This window comes from Lontra canadensis, unplaced genomic scaffold, assembly GCF_010015895.1.
Source record: "Lontra canadensis isolate GAN:19392208 unplaced genomic scaffold, GSC_riverotter_1.0 scaffold33, whole genome shotgun sequence".
Classification (NCBI taxonomy): Eukaryota; Metazoa; Chordata; class Mammalia; order Carnivora; family Mustelidae; genus Lontra; species Lontra canadensis.
This window is the reverse complement of record NW_022631027.1, coordinates 11114924-11141829: the sequence shown is the minus strand read 5'-3', so window position 1 is coordinate 11141829 and position 26906 is coordinate 11114924. Positions and strand designations below refer to the sequence as shown.

The 26906-nt window shown below is 35.2% G+C and overlaps 1 protein-coding gene across 2 annotated transcripts in view; it reads left to right on the top strand.

Moving 5' to 3' along the window:
• Positions 1–257: 257 nt before the first annotated feature.
• The window catches only part of DPYD (dihydropyrimidine dehydrogenase), an 829985-nt gene continuing 803336 nt past the window's right edge, over positions 258–26906 (top strand). Inside the window, exon 1 of one of the 2 annotated variants that reach the window (XM_032867195.1) lies at positions 258–402. In XM_032867195.1, coding sequence (XP_032723086.1) covers positions 364–402 — 39 coding nt within the window. In that variant the 5' untranslated portion in view covers positions 258–363. The remainder of the gene's footprint in view (positions 403–26906) is intronic. The other variant, XM_032867196.1, reaches the window with a different exon arrangement.

Here is a 26906-nt window from a genome sequence, read left to right as displayed (position 1 = left end):
CCCCGCCTATCAAGCTCAGGCTTTAACAGTTTAGAGAGCATAGGTCAGTCCCGGGAGCACGCGCTCCCTCCTTCCCTTCCAGCCGCTGGTGGAAGAAAAACAAACAGCCAGCTTGGGGGATGGGCCGGGCTCCTTTCCCGGTGGCTCCGTGGGGCAGTGCGGTACGCGGAGCGGCGCGGGGCCGAGCTCGCAGCCCCGCCCCCGGGGGTGGGGCCTCCCGACGCTCGCCCCGCCCCCTCGCCGCCGACCCTCTGCTTCCTATTTACTCTGTCGCTTCGGCTGGCGGTCACTTCGCTCTCTGACTAGAGCCGGAGGACGCTAGGAGGGTTTGTCACTAGGACACTTGAGGCTGTGAACACTGCCATGGCCCCCGTGCTTAGCAAGGACGCGGCGGACATCGAGGTATCCACTGAGCGCGGGGTCTCCTGGGGCGGGAGGGGTGCCCAGCTGGTGGGTGCGGGGGAGGGCGCCGGGATCGCTCGGGAAAGAGGAGGAGACGCGGGAAACTTTGCCTTCGTGGGAGGTCTGCGGGGCGGGTGGAGGGGCAGGGAGCCAGAGCCCAGCGTGGGCAGCGGGGGAGAGAAGTGGAGGGGTCCCGCGACTGGAGGGGGTACCGTTTGGGTTGGGATCTGGGTTTACTTTGGAGGGGATTAAGGAAACCTGTCTTGTCCTGCCCGGAATGGCATGACTTAGAGGCACAAGAGTTCAGTGAGGCGGAGTCTGGAGGATAGGAGCTCCCATTTCCCATCGAGTCTACCCCGACACTTACCTTTTCTCGCCAACCCCCCCCCACCCCCGTTTGCGTTTCCTGGCACCTGTCTGCTGCCCCCACCTCCAATAGATGAATCCTGAATAATGGCAAAGGTGGAACATAGAAATAAAGGATATCTGTGTGTCAGCTATTATAGCAGTCCCCGCTAGCCAGTGTTGCTTATGAAATTATTTAACATAGGAATGGAACAAAGTATTGAGAACATGAAAAATGCAGTGCTGTCAGAAAAACAGAAACGAGCTGTATTTTTCTCTCCTTTCAACGTTTTTTGATTCCCTCTTGCACTGTTTCTGTAAAATGTCATCTTTCTTCCTGTGAATAAGGTCCTACCTGAAGTGACATGACCATTTCCTTTAAATTCTCCCTAAGATCTTTATATGTATGAAATGAGAAGGATTTAATTATAAACTGATTTTAGACATACTAATCCAGTACAGCATTTGTGAGCTAAGATAAATTGCTTCTTATTTTTTTGTTGTGTTACAAGCCTCTTTTTTTTTTTTTTGAGTCTCCCCTTGCTGATAAAATGTGTGTATGTGTATCTGTATATTTTCTCTTTTTTTCTAAATGACACAATTTTTCTCTAGTCAGTTCTTTTCAGTGGCTTAAGTAAAAGTTTAAAACCACCTGTTTGCAGAATAGCTGCTTTTGCCACATTTTCCCTCTGTCATTGATTGAAGTAACTTTGTGTTCTCTTTGGGAGATAGTAGTAGTGTTTTCTCCCCACTCCATTCATTGGTTTGGGAAAAATCCATTTTAATAACAAGAGTCAAATTACATTGTAGTGATCTGTCTGTTTAATTTATTTGTGGTTTCTCTTGTGGATAGTTTACTATTTCGAAAATATTGATGGATAAGATATATTTAACCCAATATTTATTTAGAGTGTTTAGGGTAAAAGATACTTGATTTATGTCATGGTCCTTACTTTGACTTAACCAAATCCTTTCTTTTCCTTTCTCTTTTCTTTCTTTTTCTTTTTCTTTTCTTTTTTTTTAACTAGCTAAATAGCAAACTTGACAGCATTCAGGCAGTACTGATTTTAGAGAGTAGAGTGCCAGAGGGAGGTGGCTTTTGGCTTTTAGAATGGTGTGTAATTTGCTTAACTGATTTCTTTCTCTGTATTTCTCCTGCAGTTGTCTTTGAAATCAGTTCTTAACCAGATAACTCTAAGGAAAAGATGCCAGTAAAACATTAAATGAGTGGCTTAGTTTTGTATGTGTTTGAACCAAGACTGTTTGAAAAATCCAAACCCTCTCATTCCCCTCAATCTAATCTTAATCTAGAGGATTAATCTGTATGATATTAATTATAATCTAGAATGATCTTATAATATTACTTACAATATAGCATGATCTGTATGATATTACTTATAACCTAGAATGGTGGTATTTAAAGTTTTTCAGCTTTTATGTAGTTCATATATGCAACACATTTTAATCAGTAATATCTTTCATTATACATAGTACCTTCCTTTTCTCTCAAAGTAATACCCGTGATTCATGAGCTAGAGTACCATGAGAGAGCATGAAATTAATCATTAAAATATAATGCAGTGAGGAAAAATACTTTAAGCCTAAAGGAACACAATCAAGCATAGATGTCTCAGTTGATCCTATTGATTCACCAAAGTTCATTTTTGTTTGAAGAATCAGAATGAATTATGAAAGCTCAGTTTTCTATTAAATTTGAATGCGTACATTAGATTTGCCTTCCTTGAATGAATTCATTAATATCATTGTCTAGAGATTGATCTGTGACCATTGCTCTAGTCTCAAGTACATAGAGTAATCTTAAAAAAAAAAATCAGTATGAAACAAAGTACATATTCACTTGATAAATGTAAAAGGAACAGAAGGTGATGTTGACAAGCTTCTATAATAGTGATTTAATTTTCCCCATAAGCTACCTACAAAATCTCAGGTTTCAGTGAAGCAGCCAAGAAATATCTTTGTTTCTCAGGAAAAAAGTTACTGAGATATACAAAGTTGCTTTGTGTGTTCACTCCATAATTTCTAGCCTCAATTATATATTACATCAGGGCTTGAAGGATTGGGAACATGAAAAAAAATCAGAATGTCACCAAATCCCAAAACTGGAATATTTCAGGCTGGAAGATAGGCGTAACAATGATGCATTAGTAAGTAAGTAATATATTAGACAATAAAACCTCACTCATGTACTCAAAAACTGTCATTGTAGTAATTGTAGAAGCTGCATGAGAAGTGAAGGTTTAGGGGTTGCTTGGGTGACTCAGTCGGTTAAGCATCTGCCTTTGGCTCAGGTCATGATCCTGGGGTCCTGGGATCTAGTCCTGCATCCAGGCTCCTGCTGGGCTCCCTGCTCAGCTGGGAGTCTGTTTCTCCCACTCCCTCTGACCCTGCCCCTTGTCCTGCTCTCCTGTGCACATGCCTGTTTTTTTCTCTCTCAAATGAATAGATAAAAAATCTTTAAAAAAAATTAAGGCTTTTGCTTTTGTACTTACTTTTTTGTTTGTTTATTTTTTTCTGTTCATTTTTTTCCCTGACATATTAATGTGATTCAAACCACAGGATCTGAGTGAAGTGTCTGGGGTTGAGGTCTAATTTAACTCTTTTTAGCTGTGTGATTCTAGGCAAGTTACTTAGCTTCTCTGAGTCACATTTGCATAATCTGTTAAATAAAATCACAATAGAAAATACAATGAATGTCACAAATTGATATCTTGTTAGGAAAAAGGACAAATGTTAAACAAATAAGTATATGAACAAATACCTTAGGAAAATCGCTGACCATGAATAATTAGCATTCTAAAGTTCATTAATAGTAGCTATATACTTTGAAAGTCATTGTACTTTATGGAATTAATTTTTGGATAAAGCTGAATTTTGTCTAGATGATTTGAATAACAATTCTCCTGGGAAGGTTTCAAAGAAGATTGATACCCAGTGTTGATCACTTTCCCTGATCATTTCATCATTATCTTCGTAGTATTTCATTTAGTTTGAATTGATAACCAGTATAATATCAATATCTCCCCATTTAAAAGCAAGTAAGAATGGTTCTGGAAGAATGTACTGTGTTCAATGTCTTGTTCCTCTCCACTGATATGGATCATTGAGAATAGACTATGAAAGAATAGTTAAAGAAAAATGTATATAGCCACAGGAGGCTTTTAATTTTTTAAATAACAGTAATTTTGGTAAATATTTACAGCCAAACTAAATTGCTACCTACCACTCTAATGCTTTCCCAATCACAAGTCAAGGTCCATTCCTTGAATTATCAGTTAGTGACTATTAAAGGGTATAAACTCATTTCACATTTACCCTCAATCAAAAAAGGATTTCAATCTGTTGTCTGCAGAATCACAGTGCATTTCAAGTCAAATAGAAATAGTTTCTGAATTACTTATACTCTGGCTTCCATTTGAGAAGATAATTGAGAAGTTTTTGTTTATTAAGAAAATAAGCTCATAAAATGGTGGATTTGTAAAATGGGAAAATAAAGGAAATTACTTGGAGAAATTTCATTTTAAGGAGCATGTTGAAAAAAGGGAAGGCATGGGTTATGAATTAATTGGTAGAGATGGAGCAAGGTATTTCAGAGTACCCTTTATCATAACTGCTTTTGTATCAGGGGAGTAGGGAGGGTGGTAGATCCAAAGAAGAGAATAAAGATTCAACTTTGCAGAAGTTACGGTTATTTATTTAAAATTTTTAATGTTTTTTATTCAGTGTATAAGTGACAGTTCTTTCTTGTCTCCTTTCTTTTATTGATTGGGCACCACTGATCTATGGGAATGCTATCTTGACTTGCTAAGGCTTTAAAATTTTTTTTTTTAATTTAACTTTAAGCCTGTTTTATGAGTTTAAGTTGTTAAAAATTGCTTGTCCTCTGTTCTGTGGACCATATTTAAAGTATTTCTCTTTCTAAGGAATTTATCTTGGCAGTAAAAATGTGTCTCATTATGTGATTTGGGAAGTTACTTCATTCCAAATGATAGCTCCTTGCAGTTTTAAGGTACATTTACCTATGTAAGCATGGCCATATTTATATTTCAGTACATTTAAAAAAAAAAATCTACCACCTGCACACTGATTCAGTGACCAATTTTAGAAGTTTAATTAAAAACTGTGAGATTAATGACTAATGATGAATCTTTCACTAGGGAAATTTTTACATTGGATCTGCTTAATCTTAATCATAGCGGGTACTCTTGTCCGATTGCTTAATTGTAAAAATGTGCTGGAATTCAGTAACCTTCTTTTTGACATTCTGGAAGAAAAATTCAGTTTTGGAAGGCTGAACATTTGCAGTAAGGAATTGATAAGAATGTGAAAGACATCTAGGGCCAAAATACTGAGATAATTGGTTAATCTTTGAGCAGTGTCTTCCATTAACTATTTGAATACAGCATTTTACCAAACAGGGAACAACTCAAGAACTAAAAAATAGACTTTCCAGTAAGGTAAACTTATCTGGCCACTGTGGGACAATTTTTAATAAGCATAAACTTAAGTTATAAAATTAAAAACACTAAAATTAAAGATAACGAGACTGAAAAAGTTATAAAATAATCTGACAAAGAAAATCTGGTACTTGTTATAATCCAGACTTCAGCGTGGTGATAGCGGATATTGAAAAATAGAATTGGCCGTTTTTTTTTTTCTTTCTTTCTTAGATGTAGGTCTATAATGACAAATATGTGGTAGAAACCTTCAGTCCTTAAAACTGTAAGAAAAATTCTATGTCATTTATACCTTGCCTTAATTAAAAAATAATTATTAAGGCATTCTAAGATTACAAATTTATCTATAGTCAGAATTTTGATTTTCAAATGTGACATGTTTACCTTCTGAATTTCATTTGCTCTTAATCCTCTATATCAAAACAAGGTATTTTTTGGCCTCAAACATCAATAGTGTGGATGTTCACTGATATCCTGGAGCCAATTATACTACTGAGATAACTCTTAATAGGATTATATATTTCCTGTGGTTTATAATTATTACTTCTTCCATTGCTTGACATTAAAATGTTATGCTGGTTGAGGTGAACTCAGTGTACTTTTATTTTAGAATGTTCACCACAGATATCTATTTATTGATATTAGGAAGTCAGTAATTTTGTATACAGTTATTTCTTTTGTATTTCAGAAAATCAAGCTCTAGTTCATAGTTTAAAAAGAAAGCATCATATTAAAACAGGCCTGGGTTCTAATCCTGGCTTCTTGGTTTTTGTTTGTTTTTTTTGTTTGTTTTTGTGATTGTGGTCAAGTTCTTTCCTGGACTATTATTTCTTCCTCTGTCAATTGGATTAAGCTTAATTATGTCACGCAATAGCTATAATGATTAATTAGTGTCCCCTATACAACCAGTGCCTCAGACAGCATGTGTCACATAAAGTGTATGTTTTTTAAATGGCAGTACTTCTTTTAAATATCACTACTGCATGTATCATGTGTATTGTGTAAGCATCATTTGGCTGGAATTTTATTCAACTCCAGAAATTAAGTAGTGGTATCAAAGTCTGTTAAAATATGTAAGGGTATAAATATGTAAATATAAATATAAATATAAATAAATAAAATATGTAAGGTAATGAAGATAAAAAGAATTATGATGAGAGCTCATTACAGATTCAGAAATGCTGCAGATATGTTTTATAAGAAAGTTCCTGAATTTTATCTGTCAATATTACCAATGAGGAGGGGGAATTTCTGAAATTCAGATTAATTAAAAGACCCACTTCATTTTCTATTTCTATTTTAAAAATATCTTTAATGCCCTCTGTATTGCTAACCTTCTAATGTAAATGGAGGAGGATTCAAAGGAAGTATGTGGCATAGGTTTTGTCTATACATGGGATTATCCACATCTAATACACTAAGGAATAAGATTCAAATCCAGGGCTGACCCCCCTGACCCTTACTATTTTACTGCAGTATACATATGGATTCATTTTTTAGTGTTTTACTGGGTTGTTTTTGAGACCATATCAGGACCCAGTGCATTGGTGAAAATTATTTCTTGGCATTCTCAACTATATTTAGAAGGCTTTAGTATCATCCTTTGCTGAAAAAGAATTTCTGCACAATTACTAAAAACAAAAACAAAAACAAAAACAAAACTCAGATATCTCTTCGTACAAACTGGATTAAGCTTATAATTTCTCTAAGTGTACTAGCTTGAAAGACGTCCCCCCGCCAAACTTCTAAGCATCCTTGCACATACTGTATGTTCATGAAAACTTTTTCACCGCCTAGGATGTAAACAGTTGGAGATCAACCTATTGTGCACCAGGAAATGTAAAGTGTGCTTTTTGTGAAAGATAACTCAAATATTAAACTTTTTTATACTAGGTTATGGTAATTTTATTTCTTTGAGAATTTCAGCTTGGTTGTATAATAGCATTCTTACTATCCTCTACCTCTATCATAATAATTAAAGAGACAATCTGTGTTCCTACCTCCCAGGTGCTTGGAAATTGATATTATGAGTGCTTATGAATGTCCCCTCGAGGCATTGCTGACTGGGCCACTTTGAAGAAAAATCTCTTCATCAATAATGAAGCCCTGAGGGCCACTTCTCAGGGGACCCACACAAAATTACATGTCAACTCCAGGCCTGATTTATACAGATGGTGCTCATGGATGGAGCCCTGACTGTACTTCCCCTCCTCCTATATCTTATTACCCACCACTCTGCTGATCCTCCCCACTCCCCCCACCCCTTACACTTCTCTATCCAAACTTCATTTCCTAATTTTCAACTTGTTTTGCCCACCCACAACTGACTCGCCTAAGTAGATCTTTTATTTAATCTTTGTGAAATCCTTTGAATGATACTGATACTCGACTATAGCAGCATGTTAAAAATTTAAAATGTTAGTATGTCTAATGTAAATGCCATGTGAAAATCTTCAGCAAAGCAATAGAACAGAATCTGTATTCACTGTATGTTAATTAATGCAACTATTCTAGGATAGGATAGGGGACAGGCCAGGAAATATGTTTGCTCTATGTGTTGGATCCCTTGCTCTCTAACGTTGTGGAAATCATTCAACCACTGTGAAGTTTGCTGACTTCTCAATGACTTTGCTATTGATCAGTCTTTTAAGGATGGTTTGTAATAAAATATGGCAATGGTGAAATTGTTTGAAATGTGACCTGCTGAATGATCCTATTAAGGAAATGCAGACATGGTATTGTCAGAGCTACTCTATTTTACATGCTAGGTGGGATTAAGTATACCATCTGTACCTATTATATGGAACTGGTATACTTACCTGATTTTTAAACTTTCTTCCTACTTGCCTTCTTTTTCTTTTCCAATCAAACAAATGATTTTTTTTTTTTTTTTAGATCTCTCCTGGGCACACAGAAAAAGTCCAATCCTTTTACATGCGATGGAGTTCTGTGAGGTGTTCTGGAATTCATAAATTCATATTTTTTATCTCTTGGATGATGATGTCTTTAACTAGAAATTATGATCAGAGATTCTAAAAAGGAGTTGGGAATCTTTTAGTGCTTCTCCAGAGTGTTTGTAGATTGATAACTGTCAGTGAAAGCCAGAGTATTAAATCCTTGGGTTTCTAGCCCCTAGGGGATTCCGGTTACCTTTCTCTGACTCCTTGTATCACAGTGACCTCAAAGCTTTGGGGACTTTCAGATATTCCTACATGACAAATATTGGGGAGTACTGAAGTAGAATGCTTAAAATTCTCATACTTCAAAGAAAGTTATTCAATTCTTCTCACAGATCCCTAGGGTTAAATAAACCATGACAGCTTTCATAACAAGATGCTTTTGGGGGGGAAAGTTAACTTTTATACATTTTTTTTTTCATTCTTCTGATTTAATTTTTAAAATTGTTTTTCATGATCATTATAGGAAAAAAAAATGCCAAAAGTGAAAAGTAGACCCCAAATGTACATAGTCACACCACCCAAAACAGCCTTGCTAAATAATTCAGTGTTTTTCTTTCCTATGCATAAGGAATATTTTTTTTCCTATTTTCCCTAAACTAAAGAACTATTTTTCCTAAACAGTTTTTATCAGATTGAGTTTTATATTTGCTTCCTTCTTCAATCAGAACTATTTCCCCTGATTCATACTACTTTTAAAATAGTTTTAAATAGCACCATGAGATTCCGCGGAGTGAAGATATCAAAACTTATTCAGAACTCTCCTTTATGATCAGAAATTTACTTTGTTTTAGTTGTTTATAATAATGCTTCGGTATTTCTTTTCTTAAGACATTTTGCTTAAAATACATTGGAAAGGGTTGGCTTCATTGATATATAGTGCATAGTGCATTTCCATTTGCCTTTTCCATTTACCTACATGATTCAAATTAATTAAGTGTCTTTTAAAAAAGCGTTTTTGAAAGGAAAAAAGGGTCTATTATTGGGTGCAAAGACAGGACAAAATGCATTTGGAACCAATTACTCATTTGCTGCATCCCCCCATCACTTTCAAGGTTACAGAACACACACACATCTAAATACAGTTTCCTTTGATGTGGTTGTGACTTCATTTGGACTCAATGCTTATTTGATGCTTCATTCTAGATCATGGCTTGACTGCCTGACTTTTCCGTATTTTTTTCTTCCAAGGAGAACAGGAAGAGCAAAGCTGGGTTTCAGGTTGTTATTTTAAGTGGATAAATCTCAGGTTTTTATCTTCAGTGAATAAATATAACAACGACTGCAAATGTTCCAATGTGTGAACAAAATAGAAGCTTTTATATTGTACCTGCCACCTTGTGCCCCTCCCTCTCCTTAAGCCACTCTAGCAGACCAGATTTTCAAAGTATTCTTTTACCCTAGGCCTTTGTATTAGACATATAATGTGGGGTGTGTGTGTGTGTGTGTGTCCATGCACGATTTTTTTTTCTTTTTCTTTTCTTTATGTACTCAAGAAGAGAAAGAAAGTGGTGATTGGCTTAATTTGGATTTGTGTGAATATTGGTTAATTTAAACAAATTTTCCACATTTTAAAATAATTTGGGTTTTCTTTTTAAAAAAATTACTTTAATAGGATTTTAGTGTAAGAATAAAAGAAAAATAGAAAAAAATACGAATAAGAAAAATAGAACCATCTCTCAACAAAGTGGCTTTAGAGGGAACACACTTCAACATAATAAAAACCATGTATGAAAAACCCTCAGCTAACATCACAGTCAGTGGTGAAGAATTGAAAGCTTTTCCTTTAAAATGAGGAACATGTCAAAGATGACTCCCTCTTACCACTTTTATTTAACATAGTACTGGAAGTCCTACCTGCAGCAAGCTGATGGAAAAAAAGAAAAGGTACCAAATTGGTAAGTAAGAAGTAAAATTGTTATTATATGCAGATGACATGATACTAAATATAGAAAGCCTAGAAAACTCTTAGAATAAATTCATCCAGTGAAGGTGCAGGATACAAAATTAAAATACTGAAATCTGTTATGTTTCAATATACTAATAATGAAGTAGCAGAAGGAGAAATTAAGAAAACAATCCCATAAAAAAGAATAAAATGCCTAGAATTAAATTTAACCAAGGAGATGAATGATCTACATTCTGAAAGCTATAAGACACTGATGAAAGAAATTGAAGATGGAAGAATTAATATTGTTAAAATGTTTATATTACCCAAAGCAATCTACAGATTCAGTATAATCTCTATCAAGATACCAGTAATATTTTTCACAGAACTTGAACAAATAATCATAAAATTTGTATGGAACCACAAAATGTCCTGAAGCTATTTTGAGAAAAAAGAAAAATAAAGCTGGAGGTATCACAATTCTAGGTTTCAAGCTATACTACATAGCTATAGTAATCAAAACAGTATGGCATTGACATAAAAATAGACACATAGATCAAACAAAGAGAATAGAGAGCCCAGAAATAAACCCCATTTATATGTTCAATTAATCTATGACAAAAAGAGGCAAGAATACAAAATGGGGATAAGATAGTCTCTCCAATAAATGGTGATGAGAAAACTGGACTCAATATGTAAAAGAATGAAACTGGACCACTTTCCATCACCATACAGAAAAATAAACTCAAAATGGATTAGGACATGAAACCCTAAAATTCTTTTTTTTTTTTTTTTTTGGTAAAGATTTTATGTATTTGAGAGAGTACGAGAGAGAGCGAAAGAGAGAGAGCGAGTGAGCTCGAGTCAGGATAAGGGCAGAGAGAGAGGCAGAAGCAACCTCTCTGCTGAACAGGGAGCTTGACACCGGGTCTTGATCCCAGGACCTTGGGATCATGACCTGGAAGGCAGATGCCTAACCGACTGAGCCACCCAGGCAATCCCTAAAACCATAAAATTCTTAAAAGAAAACATAGGCAGTAATCACTTGGGCATTGGCCTTAGCAATATTTTTCTGGATCTGTCTCTTCAATAAAGGGAAATAAAAGTAAAAATAAGCAATTGGGGACTACATTAAACTAAAAAAAAGCTTTTGTACAGCAAAGGAAACCATCAACAAGATGAGAAAACAAGCTACTGATCGGAAGAAGATATTTGCAAATGATATATTCAATAAGAGGTTAATATCCAGAATATATAAAGAACTCATATAACTGAAGACCAAAAATACAAATAATCAATTTAAAAATGGGCAGGTGTGCCTGGATAGCTTAGTCAATTGAGCATCCAACTCTTGATTTCAGCTCAGGTCATGATCTTGGGGTCTTGGGATTGAGCCTCAGGTCAGAGTCTGTGCTTAGGAGGGAGTCTGTTTGAAGATTCCCTCTGCTCCTCCCCCTGCTTACACATGTATGCATGTATGTGTCTCTCTCTCTCTCTCTCTAAGGTAAATAAATCTTCAATAAAAATAAAAATAAAAATGGGCAGAGGACCTGAATATTTATTTCCTCAGAGAAGACATACAGATGGCCAACAGTTAGATGAAAAGATACTCAGTATTAGTAATCATCAGGAAAATGCAAGTCAAAACTACATCGAGCTATCAGAATAACTAGAATCACTCACATCAATCAAAGTATCTAGTGTCAAAAAGACAAAAAATAAGTGTCGGTGAGAATGTGGAGAAAAGGGAACCCATGTGTGCTGTTGGTGGTAAATTGGTGCAGCCTCAAAAAATTAAAAATAGAAATCTTGTGTGGTCCAGTAAGTCCACTTCTGAGAATTTATCCAAAGAAAATGAAAATACTAACATGAAAATATATATGCATCCCTATGTTCACTGCAGCATTAATTATAATAGCCAAAACATAGAAGCAATCCAAGTGTCTATCAACAGATGAATGGATCAAGAAGTGGTATATATAGATACAATAGAATACTACTTAGTTGTACAAAATAATTAAATCTTGCCATTTGCAACAACATGGATAGACTTAGTGGGCATTATGCTAAGTGAATAAGTCAGACTGAAAAAGACAAATACCATTTGACTTCACTTATTTGTGGATTCAAGAAGACAAGACAAATGAACAAAAACCAGAAATAGACCCATAAATAGAGCAAACTAGTGGCTGCGGGGGCCCAGAGAATAGGGGATGGGCACAATAGGTGAAGGAGATTAAGAGGTATAAACTTCCAGTTATAAAATCAATTAGTCATAAGGAGGAAAAAAGTACAGACTAGGGAATATAGTCACTAATATTGTAATAACCTTGTATGGTGACAAATGGTAAATACACTTATGGTGAGCATTTCGTAATGTACATAACTGTGGAATCACTATGCTGTACATCTGAAACTCATATGGTACTGTAAGTTGGTTAAACTTCAATAATAAATGAAGTACAGACATGTAAAAAGAAAAGTAGAAATAAAACAGATTTTAAGAAAATTAGATGCTAATTAATTATAAAATCACAACAAAATCAGTACTTTTTTGGAAACATAAAGCCACTAAAATTAACTTCAGGTAAATTCAGAATTAGCAATGGACTAGTAGGCTTGATCTATTATAGTATTTATTATAATATAATATGTAATGGAGCATTACTATTTATTGTATTTAAAATGGACTTGTAGCACAGATTGGTTAAGAATGTAGACTCTGGAATTAAAGTGTTAATGTTAATTGTATCCTAGCTGTGCCACATTTTCGTTTTTGACATTGGCAAATAACTTCAACTTTCCATGTTTTAATTTCCTCATCTGTCCAGTGGGGACAGTGATAGTACCTATATCATGGGATAGTTGTATGGTTGAAGGAAATACTACATATTCATCATTTTTAATAGTGTCAACATACAGCAAATACACAGTTAACATTAAATATTAAAATACTGATGTTGCTGGGTGAACTGGGGAGACCCCTAGCCCTGAGGCCTTGATCCAGGCTATCCCAAAGTTGTCCCTGAATGCTCTCTATCTCCTCAGGAGAATTCAAGGACAGACACAACACTGAATGAGAGACACATGTGGGGAAAGTATTAAGCGAGAAGTATGCTCTCAAGATGTGAGAACATGCAGTGGAGTGAGAGAGAGCTGTGGGCCCAGAGGTTTGGGTTTCATTTTTTATTGATGGTTTTTAACAAGGGGGTGGAATATTCATTATTCGGGGTGGGGATTTCCTGGAAGCAGGGTTTAGCTTTTCCTTCCTTATTTTGCTTGGCTTTCTGTCTTGCTTTGTCAGCCACCTTGGGCCTGTCCACTTTGATCCAGTTTCTTGTGACTTTGTTTTGGAGTGCTGCCAGGATAGGCCTCTGACTTTCCCAATAGCTGGCCATGACTTTTTGTGGGACTCCAGGCATCGTGTTAGAGTCTAACTAACTGCCTCTAACACTGATAACAATTGTCTTTTTGACTCCAGTGACCTATGTCTTTGATAATCATGAGGTTTTAATCTTTTAAACACAAATTTATTTTTTTCTTTTATGTATTAAATATTATTAATTTCTTACTATGTGCTAGAAACTAGTCCAGATTTTTGGAAGCATACCTGCAAACAAGATAGAAAATATTTCTGTTCTCAGTAAAATTGCAATACAGAATGAAAATAAAGGGCAGTAAAAATTTCAAAGTGTATCATAATTTCAGATAGTATCATGAAATTTTGTAAAAGTAAACCACAATAATATGATGCAGAATGACTGGTGGGGCCTCCTTTATTTGGGATAGTCAGAGAAGGCCTCCTTGTGGAGGTGACATTTCAACTTAAACCTTAAACTTATGAGAAGGAGTCTGCCGTGGCTTTTGAGGAACAAAGAAAGAAAATTAAAGAGGTTGGATTGGACTTAATCTGAGGATCAAAAAGAAATAACAGGTGTATGAGATACAAGTGTTGTATTTTTGTATTTAATGATATTAAGTTTTAAATCCCTAATAGATACCAAAGTAAAGAAATTAAATAGGCCACTGGAAATGAGTATCTGAAGGTTAGTAAAGAAATCATATCTAGAGATGGAGAGTGGGGGATTATTGATAGAAAAATGGTGTTTAAAATCCTGGGACGGAGTAAAATCACTTAGAGACAGTGTAACTAGACAAAAGTTGGTGATTTAGGCATTTAGTAGAAGAAAAAGTAGCTAGGAGTCTGTGGTATTACAGAATACAAAGGAGGAGGAAGAGGGTGGTATTGTCAATTCTTTATTGCTGTTGAGAGGGAAGAGGAGGGCATGAAAGTTCTCTTGTAATTTGGTGGGATGGAGAACTTGTGAATTTAATAATAGCTATTGGAAAAAGAAGTCCAGTTGGAACAGATTGAGAAGGGAACAGGAGATAAAAAAGTGAAATAGTGATACTAGAAAACTAGTTCAGCTCCACAGTGGAACACAGAAAGTGGGACGTAGCTGGAGGGGGAGAATAGAGCATGCACATATGCTAATGAAAGAGATCCAATAGAAGGAGACACCATTGTTAAAAGACACAGAAGGGGTAATTATTTGTATAAAGGGATTCTTTTGGTGAGATGGAATTGGATTGATAAATGTAAGCATTAAGAGTCAGATGAATGGCAGAGAGGTGCCATAGTGGGTGTTTCCATCTGATGGTTTTTAGTTTCTCAATAAGAGTGTGAGGCAAAATCATTAACTGAGGGTAAGAGGAAAACAACATGTAAATTTGAAGAATAGATGAAAGCATGAATAAACTTTCTGGAAAGTGGAAGTATGAAAATAATAAGGAACTATAGTAAGATTATTAGGCATTGTGTATTTTCCATTTGAAATTTGTTAAGAATTTAGCATGAATGTGACTGTGGGTTCTTCCAGCCATTTTTAATTGCTTGGGTTCAGACAAAGAGTAATTAATTTAGTTAAGATTTGCCTGGATAATTATGTCGGTGTGAGAGAGGGGCAGAAAATTAAGGGTGTCATGAAGAATTCATAGTGGTGAATCATGGAATCTAATGTGATGGAATTCAGGATAGTAGGGAAAAATGAATCGCGAGAATACCAGAGGTGATGTGCTCAATGGGATGGTGGTCTTAATAAGAATTGTTGGAAGGTAGAGTATGAAAGCGGAAGAAGTAGAGATTAGAGTGGTGTATTTGAAGTAAAGCTTTTGGAGATGGTGTGATAATTAGTAATAAAAAGGTCAAGAACATAACCAAGGGGGATTGTGCCTTTGGTGATATGCAAGGAAAAATCAATTGGTGGTGAGATCATAGAGTAAGGGCAGATGCTGGATGATTCAAGTGACTGTTGAAACTAAGACTGCTGTAAGAGTGGTGGGGTGTGAAAGAGAACTTGATTTAAATTCTCACTGCATTTGGACAGGGTGGTGGGGTGACCAAGGAGTTGGTAGATGACAGGAGAACAGATATAAGGAGTAGAACACAGAGGAAAGATGATGTGAAGATACCTGAGGAAATACAGCTATGTGGTTAGAGGCAGAGCTTGGAGTAATATATCTGAAAGCCAAGGAATGACAGGGATTGCCAGAAGACAATGGAACCTTGAAGTGACAATGAAGGGTTATACCCTATAGGTTTCAGAGGGCATATGGCTCAGTTGACACCTTGATTTCATACTTGTATCTTCCAGAACTGGAAGATAATAAATTCTTATTGTTTTAAGGGCACTTAATTTGTGTGTTGTTTGTTTGTCTGTTTGTTTATGGTAGCCCTAACATATAGATAAATAAAAATTTTTTTTAAAGATTTATTTCTTTTAGAGAGAAAGAGACCATGAAGGGGAAGAGTGGGACAGAGAGAGAGGTGGAGAGAATCAGACTCCTGGCTGAGCAGGGGGGCCTATGAGGCTTAATACCAGGACCTCAAAGTCATGACCTGAACCGAAACCAAGAGTCAGATGCTTAACCAACTCAGCCACAGGCACCCCCGCAAATAAATACAGTTTTCATATGAATTGCCAAGAAGCTGGGATATTTGTGGAAGGAAGAAAGGGATGGAGGGAAGATACTTTAGACGTAAGGGTAGTGAGGCTGGTGATATCTAACATTTGTAAGGGAAGAGATCTTTATTGCATTCAAATTCATAATTTAAGAAAGTAATTAGGGTTTAATATCATATTTTAAAGAGTTCTAAATATGCTGTTAGAGTTCTAATTGTGCCACTTTTTACCTTTGTGAACTAAAGCTAATTTCCCTATCTATGAAATGGAGATCTTGACTTTTCCTAACTACCTTGTAGTGTTTTGTTTATAACAAATGAATTAAGAATAAATTCAAGTGCAGGCTGCTATTAATCATAATGTTGTTCGACTTATAGACATGCACAATTCATGTATGAGAGGAAAAGATGTTTATTGTCAAATATGGCAATGAACCACATATATAACTTTTAAAATCCACATTAAAAATTAAATAAATATTTTTTCATCAATTCTTAAGTTACCAACAAAGTATACCTTCATTCAATTTTATAAGTAATTATTAAGTACCTGCTATATCCTCTGCCCTACATTAAGTACTCGTGGGGACTGGCTAGAAAGATAAATGTGTCTCTCTTAAATGAGCTTATGATACCAGAATGGAAGATGAGGCAAATTCACAAATAACTATAAATCAAGATAGAAAGTAAAAAGTGCTTTGAGATGATGGTCCAGAGTTATGGTGTTAGAATTAAAGTCTGCATGTTATAAATTCACATTCACACAACTTAATCATTTATTTTTACATTCTTTGATGTTGTTTAATAAATGATAATAAAGAAATTTGTGTAACTTTTGTTGCAATCTCCTCCCACCTTCTCTCTGATCTCTGGTAATTCAAGGACCAAAAAATGAGTTAGGTGTCTATTTTTAGAGACAGGGTGTAAAGGGCTGCCTGGCTGATACAGGTCAAGTGTAAGACAGGTGTAAATATAGGAGCTGGCAGAGTTAGATTAAAAAGGGGTGAATGTGGGTCTGTGCACTTACATTTTTTTTTCCCTGTTGCTTTACTTATGAACATGTTGCCAATCTTACAAAGATGCATTATTTTCAGAAATATTGAAACCAAGAGCATAGAAAGGTTAAATGGTTTGATTAAAGTCAGTAGTGAATTGGAAACTAAAACCCATGAATATAAGCTCAATTTTACATTGCTGTTTATTCACACATTAAAATACATGACAAGAAAATGAGGAATCAAAGAAGTATAGGAATGGGAAGTCCTTCAAATGTTATTTCATTTCTGCACTCCCCCTAGTAGGTATTCAGAAAATTTCTCAATAAGATATTTTATAATGGGTTCTTCAAGGAGTCCTTCACTTGTATAAATGAAGCAAGGTGTGAATGACTTCTAATCTACAAACCAGATGGTTGTAGGGGAGGGAGCTGATGAAATATCATCAATCACTTCTCAATATGATGTTAACTGACCAGTTTTGCCCTTTTCCAGGTTACTTTGACCTCTGACAGGACAGATTATTTGTTGGGGAAATTAGGGAAAAGAAATAGGCACAATGGACTAGAAGGCTGGAGTTGGTTTGGGGAAAAAAAATATATATATATATATGTATGTACATATACATATATATATATATTTTTTTTCTTCTATAGTTCCTCTATATTTGGGTATGTGTTATAAAACTTTGGTTCACTGGACTCCTAGACTTAAAGACTTTTTTTTTTTTTTTTGGTATTTTACTTTGTAACAATAATAATGTCACTGTAAAGACAACCAGTTTATAGTTGAGGATTAAAAAATGTAATTAAAGGTTGTATCTATGGCTAATTTATATTAGCTTAACCCTTGCCCCTTTTGGATCTTTAGTACTGTGCAATTTTGAATTAATTATGGTACACGGTGAGTATTTAGAGGTACACATTGTATAATCATAATTTGCAGTACTATGTTCAACATAAAGCAGTTTAGTTCTCAATCTGAAAATTAAATAAGAGAATCTATGTAATTATTTAATTTGATAGTTTAAAAATAGTATACCTGCATAATAACTATGGCTTAAAAATATAGTGTTTGATGTTTGATAACTCGTATTTTTGAGTCCATTTTTCTGGGGAAATTTAACTACATTAACTGGTCATAAGAGTTCTTATGCTATTATTCAAGCTCACCAGTGCCTTTTAATATCCATGGAAACTACTTTAGATTGACATGGAGTTTTGAGTTCCTTCCATTATTAAGGTGTTATTGCTGCAACATTATGATTTACTTACTGCCCAGTGAATCTTGTGGATAATCTCTGAATTATCCCATTGTTTAAGTAATGACATCTTTAAGTGTTATTTAATTTTTATCAGGAAAATGGATACACACACACAAAACTTAAAAAAATAAATTAAGAAGAGCTTTTAAAGAAAAGCAAGGCACCTTTTACTATTCTTACCAGTGACAAACTGGTAAGCAATTAATTAGGGGTGGGGGGAAAAGGGAGTGAAGAGTAGGGAAGCCTTGATTTGTAGTATTTGTTGATTACCATGGGGTAAATACCTCTTCTGTGGCAGATTTTAAGCCCTAAAAATGTGGAGTTTGGAAGAGGTTAACTATCAGTTTTCCAGAGCCCATTGGAGTTGGGTCTAGCACACCATTGACTTTTCTGTACCCCTTCCCATCTTCTCCCAGCTCTTTTTTTAGAGGCAACACTTTTAGCTGTTTCTGGTTTTTTTTTTGTTGTTTTTTTTTTGTTTGTTTGTTTGTTTGTTTTTAGCTGTTTCTGTTTTTAATTCCCCTGCTAGTATGATTCCAATTTGTATTTATCAGATTTTTGGATGTTTTCCTTTTTGTGTTTGGCCATTTGCCTAGCAGTTTTGGAAAAAGTACATTTTTTTAAAAGGCCACTTGAAGTTTAAGATTTAAAACACTAGATATTTGGATATCTGGGTTTCTCTACTATAATTTAAATAACCAAATAACGAATGGGCTTAAAAATGAAAAACAATGAATTATAAGATAATGCCAAGAAAAGTTTTCTGAGGAATAATTTTAGAAAATGTTATTGATCTTAAACATATTGCTATGTTAATAAAAGAATTAATAAACACAAGATATTTCCACAGCCTTGCCTATGTAATTGTTTTGCTACATTAATATATTTTGCCTGTTTTCAAGATTCTGGTTGTAACAGAAGAATGGTGTAAGAAATGCCATTTAGATTCCTTTTTAAGGTTATCAAATGCTTCCTATAGTTCCATAAGGCGTATTTTTAGGATGGTTAAATTTCACTTTAATTAAAACTTTTTTTTTACTCTTTCCAATAAAAATGTTATGTTCATTGTAACAAATTTTAAGGTAAAAGAAATCTAAAATACTACATTTTTTTTTGATGTTGTTAAACAAACTGTAGCTAGTTCTTTGAGTTATTTCACCTCATAGTAAATACTGCAGGAGATCCGTTAATCATGTAGCCTTTGCTTCCTTAAATGTTAGTAAGTGTGTAAATGGCACATATGTTGCTCAAAATCAATCCTGTTAAGTAATTATGTGGCAAACTTGTTAATTTCCATCACAGAAAGTCTTCCATTAAGTCAAATTATCTTCTATGCCAACACAATAACCTTAATTACAACCTAATATCTATCATCCTTGAGAAAAATGTTTGTACCTTTGAAGAAGTTTAAGTGCCCACAAGGCTTATACAAAGTATGGACCTATATAGTGATGGGAAGTGCCTTTTATCAAACACCTGGAAGTTATTACAGTTATTTAGATAGAAACAGGGAATAATAGCTAATTGTTTCCTAGTGGTGTGCCCTATTTAAGGAAAAGTCTTGAAAGGTAAATTGTTCTGTTTATTATGCTCCTTTTACAAAATATTCTGTGAATAAAATAATAAATCTCTCTAGGAGCTGAATGCTACTAATTTGATGAAATTATTACTCATTGCACAGCAATGTAACTCTGCTTAAAATTTATTTTCTTTCTTTTTTTTAAGATTTTATTTATTTATTTGACAGAGAGAGATCACAAGTAGGCAGAGAGAGAGGGGGAAGCAGACTTCCCACTGAGCAGAGACCCCCTGCCCCATGTGGGGCTTGATCCCAGGACCCTGAGATCATGACCTGAGCCGAAGGCAGAGGCTTAACCCACTGAGCCACTCTGGCACCCTTAAAATTTATTTTCAGTATGAATCTGTAAAATGACAGCTGAAGAATAAGAAGATTGTATTGAAAGTTATAGTGATAATTTACTCATCTTGAGATGAAGAGTATTTCAGTGCAATGGAAGACTTTTAATGCTTAAAGAATTATTTTAAATATAGGGATCATATAATCTTTCCTGTGGAAATAAGAGAAATCTAGCTTTATCCAGTAAATCTAAAACACTGAACTTCTGACCTATTATGCCTCTCTCTCTGGTCTTGGTATTTATACGTCTCCTGGTTCTTGCTCTATTTCTATTTTTAGATATGGTTTCCAATACGAAGTAGGGTCAGAAGTGATGTAAAATAGTGGACAATTCAAAATATTTGGGAGAACTTTTGTAATAGTATTTTGTATGAGAGCGGTAATGTAATGGAGTCAGGAGACTTTGTCCTGATCTTTACTGTCTTTTATTTATGTTGTCCTTTCACTGTATGAGGTCCATCCATAAAGGCTCTACTATCCTAAGGAGGTGCAGTTCAATTCATTGCACTCATCCTTTTTATTATGCCTCATACAAGCTACTGAAGATACTGCGATGAGTCATAGCCAGTCATTATACTCAATAAGCTCAAAGTCTAGTGGGACAGTCAGGAACATACAGAGAAAATTTTAGACTGTGTGGATTTCATTTGGAATACATGATCTAATAATGTATGTAAAAACATTTTGTACATTTTAAGTGTCAAGCATGTAATTTCTATTAAAATGGAAGTAGTGTTATTTGGCATTTCTGAGTTGTAAACTGTGTTTTTTGTACCAGAGCATCTGTGATTTCTTCATAATTAGGGGGAAATCTTAGCTTTTCAGATAACATGTCTGGACTTAATTCAAATCCAACAATTGAAACAGGGTATATTTTACTGTCAGTTTTTTTAGTGTATATATCATTTGCAAATGACATCAGTATTTAAGTGATATGCCAAAAATAATTGAACATTTTTTCCTAAGCTAGTTCTCTATCCCAACTTTTTATTTTCTGTGATTACCAATTATAGTCATCAGTGTTTCTTGTAATCACCAAATTGTTGACAAGGGAGGTACATTTATTTTTCTGTATCTTTACAACCTATATTTATTGTCATCAAGTCCTGCTAGAGCTTCCTTAACAACATTTCTAAGATTTGCTTATTTTTCTCATTTAAATCAGCAACACATAACCAATGTGTATCAGACAGATTGTTAGATGCTATGGCTAATAGATGATAGATTTGTCTTTAAGGCTGACTCAATTCAGGTCTTGTTTACACTGTATCTCCCGAATGCAAAACTGATTTCAGTATTTACAATGAAAATACAGCAGTCCTTGAGTCATATACATTAAAATAAATATGAAGCTATTATTATTGCTGCCCATGGAAGAAGTATAGAGTAGTGACTAACAGTATAAAACCTGAAGCCAACAAATGTGGATTAGAATCTGTCCCTTCTTCAATCTTCTCATGATTTTGTTTTGTCTGTATACTGGCGATAATAATACTAATGACATCATAGGGTTATTGTGATGGTCAACCTGAAAAACACCGAGTAGAGTGTTTTGCATACTGGAAGCCCTTATTCAACATCAGCTATTATAAACAGGCATCTAGTACAAGAACATTAGAAAAATACGTCTAAATATTTTTGTATTCTTTTTTGAATGAGAGACATTATACAGTTTTGAGAAAAAGGAGTTAAGCTTTCCTCTTGTTTGGAATATGTATAAGGCTGAGAACAAATCCTGAAATTAAGTCAGAGAATATTGATAGAGATGGGTATATCTTGAGAGCACAGAAGTGTGTTATCTAGTACAGCCTGGTAGAAGGGGCTATACACAGCTTTTTTGGGAGTGTGGATTGAAGGAAGGGAGTTGTGTACAGAGGATGGTTATGGAAAGTTTCCAGAAAATAGTTTATAAAGGAACATAGGGTAAATTTTTATTCACATCATTGTGCCACATTGTAAAAAATTCATGTCAGTTAAAGTGGAGAAAGCTATTAGCAGTCAAAAATGAATCACTTTTTTTTTATGCTGGCACAACAAAATTTCCATTGATCATTTTTTGAAATGAGTAATTTTTGGTTTAGGATTTTTGACATTTTGATGGATTTCAAGAAAAATACTAACTTATGCTGATGTGAGTTCTCATTTGTCTTTTAAGTACATAAGCCAAATGCTTTCATTTTGACATTTATATACACTCTGGCTCTGAATGTTCTCCCTTGCTGATGGGACTATCAGTGCTCCCCACACCCAGTTGGCTATTGGGCACTATAAGAACCAGATTATGAGGCATTTAATAGAAAAAAAATGAAATTGGCTTAAAGAAGGCAGTAATTTATTTCTTCTGATGTGAAGAAGTCTAGATATATGTGGTATAGGGCATGTGGCACCTTTTTCTTGTCAAATAGGTATCTCTCTTTTTATCCTGATATCCTCAAGTCCATCCCATTGTTCAAGTTGGAAGCCAGAGCTCCAAAAGAAAGAAGTAAGCAGAAAAGAAATGTGCATTCCTCCTTTTAATGAGACTTCCCATAAGATCCAGACTTACGAAATATCTTACTGGCTAGCACTTAGTTGAATATAGAACTGAGTAGAGATATCACTTTATTGCCATTTTGAGAACTTTTCTATATTTTTGTCTAGGTGCTTTACAAAGTTAAGTTCTATGGGAAGAAGTGGTCATTAAAATATGGTACTCATGTCTCTACTTCCACTTCTACTCAAGACAGAGTAATAGGGAATGGATTTACATTTTGTTTCTGGGGTCCCCCAGGCCACTTTCAGGGTCTTAACTCACTAGAAGTACTCAAAGAACTCACAATTTTTATATTCATTTTATAGTTTATTGCAATGAAAAGATAAATTAGGGTCAACAAAGAGAAAAGCACAGGTCAAAATCTAGAAGAAACAGGCCTAAGCTTACGTGTATTCTCTCATGGTATTATATGGGACATGCTTAATTCCTTCGGCAACAATGTATGACAGCATGAATGGAGTATTCCAGCCAGGAAGGCTCACCTAAGCATTAGTATCCAGGGTTTTTACTGAGCATTAGTTATATAGGTGTATAGTGCTACATGACTGACGTCAGTCAGTCTTTAGACTATCAGTGAAAAATCAGATGTTCATGTGATTAAACTTTCTAGTCATCTGGTAGAGCATGGTCCAAGGCCTCAGACACATAAAAACACATTTGTCAGACAGAATGTTCCCAGGAGTGGATCAAAGGCCACTTCTGAAATAGGAATGGACTTGAGCAATTCAGGCCTATTGAATTAACCATTTTCTGCATACATTTCTGCCTGAAAGAATGAAAAAGAAATGAATATAGGAAACAGTAGTTTTCAAGACATTAGCTATCAGATGACCAAAATATACTGATCCCTGTGAGATGCAAAACAAATGAGGAGAGCCCTAGTATCTCCCCAGAACACTATCTTGAGTTTATAGGCTTCATCTCGGGAAATGGAACTCATACAGAGCCTGGTGGACTTCTTCAGTTCAGAGGACAGAGTTGAGAATCTGGGGAGAACAAGGCAGCTAGAGTTTGTAGAACATAATAATAGGAGAGAGCTGTTCAGAGAGAGACCTGGAGATCTGCACAAGTTTCCCCATGAATTTTTCCAGAGTAATGGTCAGTCCTTGCATGTGAGAAAAATGACCCAATGTTAGGTAAAGAAAAATCCGAGATAACTAAAAGGAAGAGTACCTGACATTCACACTGGTCTGGGAATAGTATCTGCTCCCACCAGACTGGAAATCTTCATGATTCTCAGGACAGTGGGTTCTCAGAAGTTTCTTGATTCAGCAGTGGACAATAATTAGCCCTAGATAAAATGCTACCCAAGTATCACCTCACAAGTCTTAAAGCAAAATCTGAAAAGATCAAATTGTCCCTGTATAACTCAACCATGTATTAGACAAAACTCAAAAGTATTTATAGGAATACAACAACATTCCCCACCCATGAAGGCAAAATCTATAATACATGGCGTCCAGTTAAAGGTTACCAGCCATCTTTGAAAATAAATAAAAATGAAACTCATAATCTGGATAAAAATCAACAAACTGAACCAAATTCAAAACTGACAAAATTGACACAGATATTAGAATTAGCAGAGTACATTAGCAATTATGACTCTATTCTATATGTTCAAAAAATTAAATAGAGATGTAGAAGATAGAGGAGCCAAATTGAACTTTTAGAAATGGCAACTACAATGTCTTAAGAATGCACTGGATAAGATTAAAAAACAGATTAGATATTGTAGAAGAAAAGATAGCAAACATGAAGAGATAGCAATAGTAGTTACCCAAAATGAAACAAACGCAGAGAGAAAAATAAGAGTATCAGTGAGCTGTGGGACAACTTCAAGTGGCTTAATATCCATGTAAATGGAATTTCCCAAGGAGAGTAGAGGTAGAGGGGTGGGAGGACAGAAAACACATTTGAAAAATAAATCCATTTTAGGTTCAAGAGGACCTAGAAAGTTCAAGCAGAGGAAACATGAAGAAAACACCAAGGAACGTCATAATCAAACAGCTCAAAGCCAGTGGTAAAGTGAAAATTTTCAAAACAACAAGAAGGGGGAAAAAAAAAAAGCACACTAAGTATGAACAAAAATAAGGCAAAAACAAATTTCTTCTTGGAAACAATGCCAGTGAAAAGACAACAGAGTAACATATTTGAAGTACTAGGAAGAAAAAAAAAACATAACACAAAAAATCTCCACCTAGAATTCTATACTAGTGAAATTAGCGTTCAAAAACTAAGATGGGGTACCTGGGTGGCTCAGTCGGTTAACTGCCTGACTCTTGATTTCCACTCAGGTCATGATCTCAGGGTCCTGAGATCAAGCCTTTGTGGGGCTTAGTGTTCCACACAGAGTCTGCTTAAGATTTTCTACATCTCCCTTTGCCCCTCCCCACGGGGCTCACGTACACTTTCTCAAAACAAAACAAAACAAAACAAAACAAAAAAGCAAAGGTGAAGAAAGACTTTCAGAATTTGAAAGAAGTTATCAACACCAGACCTGCACTGTAAGAAATGTTAGAGGAAGTCATGTCCTTCAGACAGAAGGGGATGATACCAGGTGGAAATATGGATTTACACCAAGAATACAAAACTGCAAAAATGGTAACTACATGGGTAACTGTATTATTTTTACTTATTATTTAAATCTCACCAGAAGGCAATTTACTATTCAAATAATGAATACATGTAGCATGTCTATAACATATAAAAGTAAAATGCAACATGGATAAACCTTGAAACATTATGCTAAATTAAAAAAATAAGTATGAAAGACCACATTCTGTGTGATTCTGTTTATATGAATAAGCATGTCTGGAATAAGCATATCCATAGCAGGAAAACAACCCAATTAAATAATGGGAAAAGTACCCAAGTAGACATTTCTCAAAAGAAGACATACAGATGGCCAGGAGGTATAGGAAAATGTGCTCAACATCTCTAATCAGTGAAATGCAAGTCAAACTACAATGAGATATTACCTCATATCTCTTAGGATAGCTATTATCCAAAAGAAAATAACAAATGTTGGTGAACGTGTGGAGAAAAGGGAACCTTTGCACGCTGTTGGTGGGAATGTAAGTCAGTATAGCCATCGTGAAGGTGTATGGAGGTTCCTAAAAAGTTAAAAATGGAACTACTGGTTGACCCAGAAATCCCAGTTCCTAGGTATATTTCTAAAGGATAGAAATCAGTATCTGAAAACATAACTGCACACCCATGTTCACTGGTAAAAACCAATTTTTTAATAACCAAGATACAGGTATGACTCAAGAGTCTATCAATGGATGAATGGTTAAAGAAAGACACACACATTCACACACACACACACACAGAGGAATATTATTTAGCTGGAAAAAGAAGGAAATGCTATCATCTGAGACAAGGCGGATGAATCTGGAGGACATTCTTCTAAGAGAAATAAGCTAGGCAAAGAAAGACAACTGCATGGTATCTCTTACATGTAGAATTCACTGAAGTTGAACTCATGGAAGCTGAGAGTAAGATGGTGGTTTACAGGGGTTGGAGGTGGAGGAAATGGAGAGATGATGGTCAAAGAGTATAAAGTTTCAGTTATACAGCATGACTATGTACAGTATGGTGACTATAGTTAGTAATACTATATTGAATACTTGAAATAGATATAATTTTTATTTATTAATTTATTATAATTTTTATATATTAATTATAAACCTGGGAACAGAGAACCAACAAATGTGTAGAGTCATAAGTAGATTAATGGTTGTCTGAAACTGGGAGTTTGGGAGAGTGGGAAATGACTGCTAATGGGTGTGAATTTGGGGGGGCATTGATGAAATGCTCTAAAATGTATTATGATGCTGATGGCACAAATCAAATATACTAAAAGCCATCGAATTATACACTTTAAATGGGTAAATTATGTGGTGAATTATATCTCAATTAAAGCTATTATAAAAATCACTTGAGGGGTGCCTGGGTTACTCAGTCAGTTAAGCTTCCAACTTTTGATTGTGGCTTAGGTCATTGAGCCCCACTTTGGGCTCTATTCTGGGTGGGGAGCCTGCTTGAGATTCTCTCTCTCCCTCTGCCTCTGCCTCTCTGTCCCTCTCTCTACCTGTACTTAATTTTTTTTTTTTTAAAGACAACAAATATGAAAAAAAAGTAAAATGTATAACAACATAAGCACAA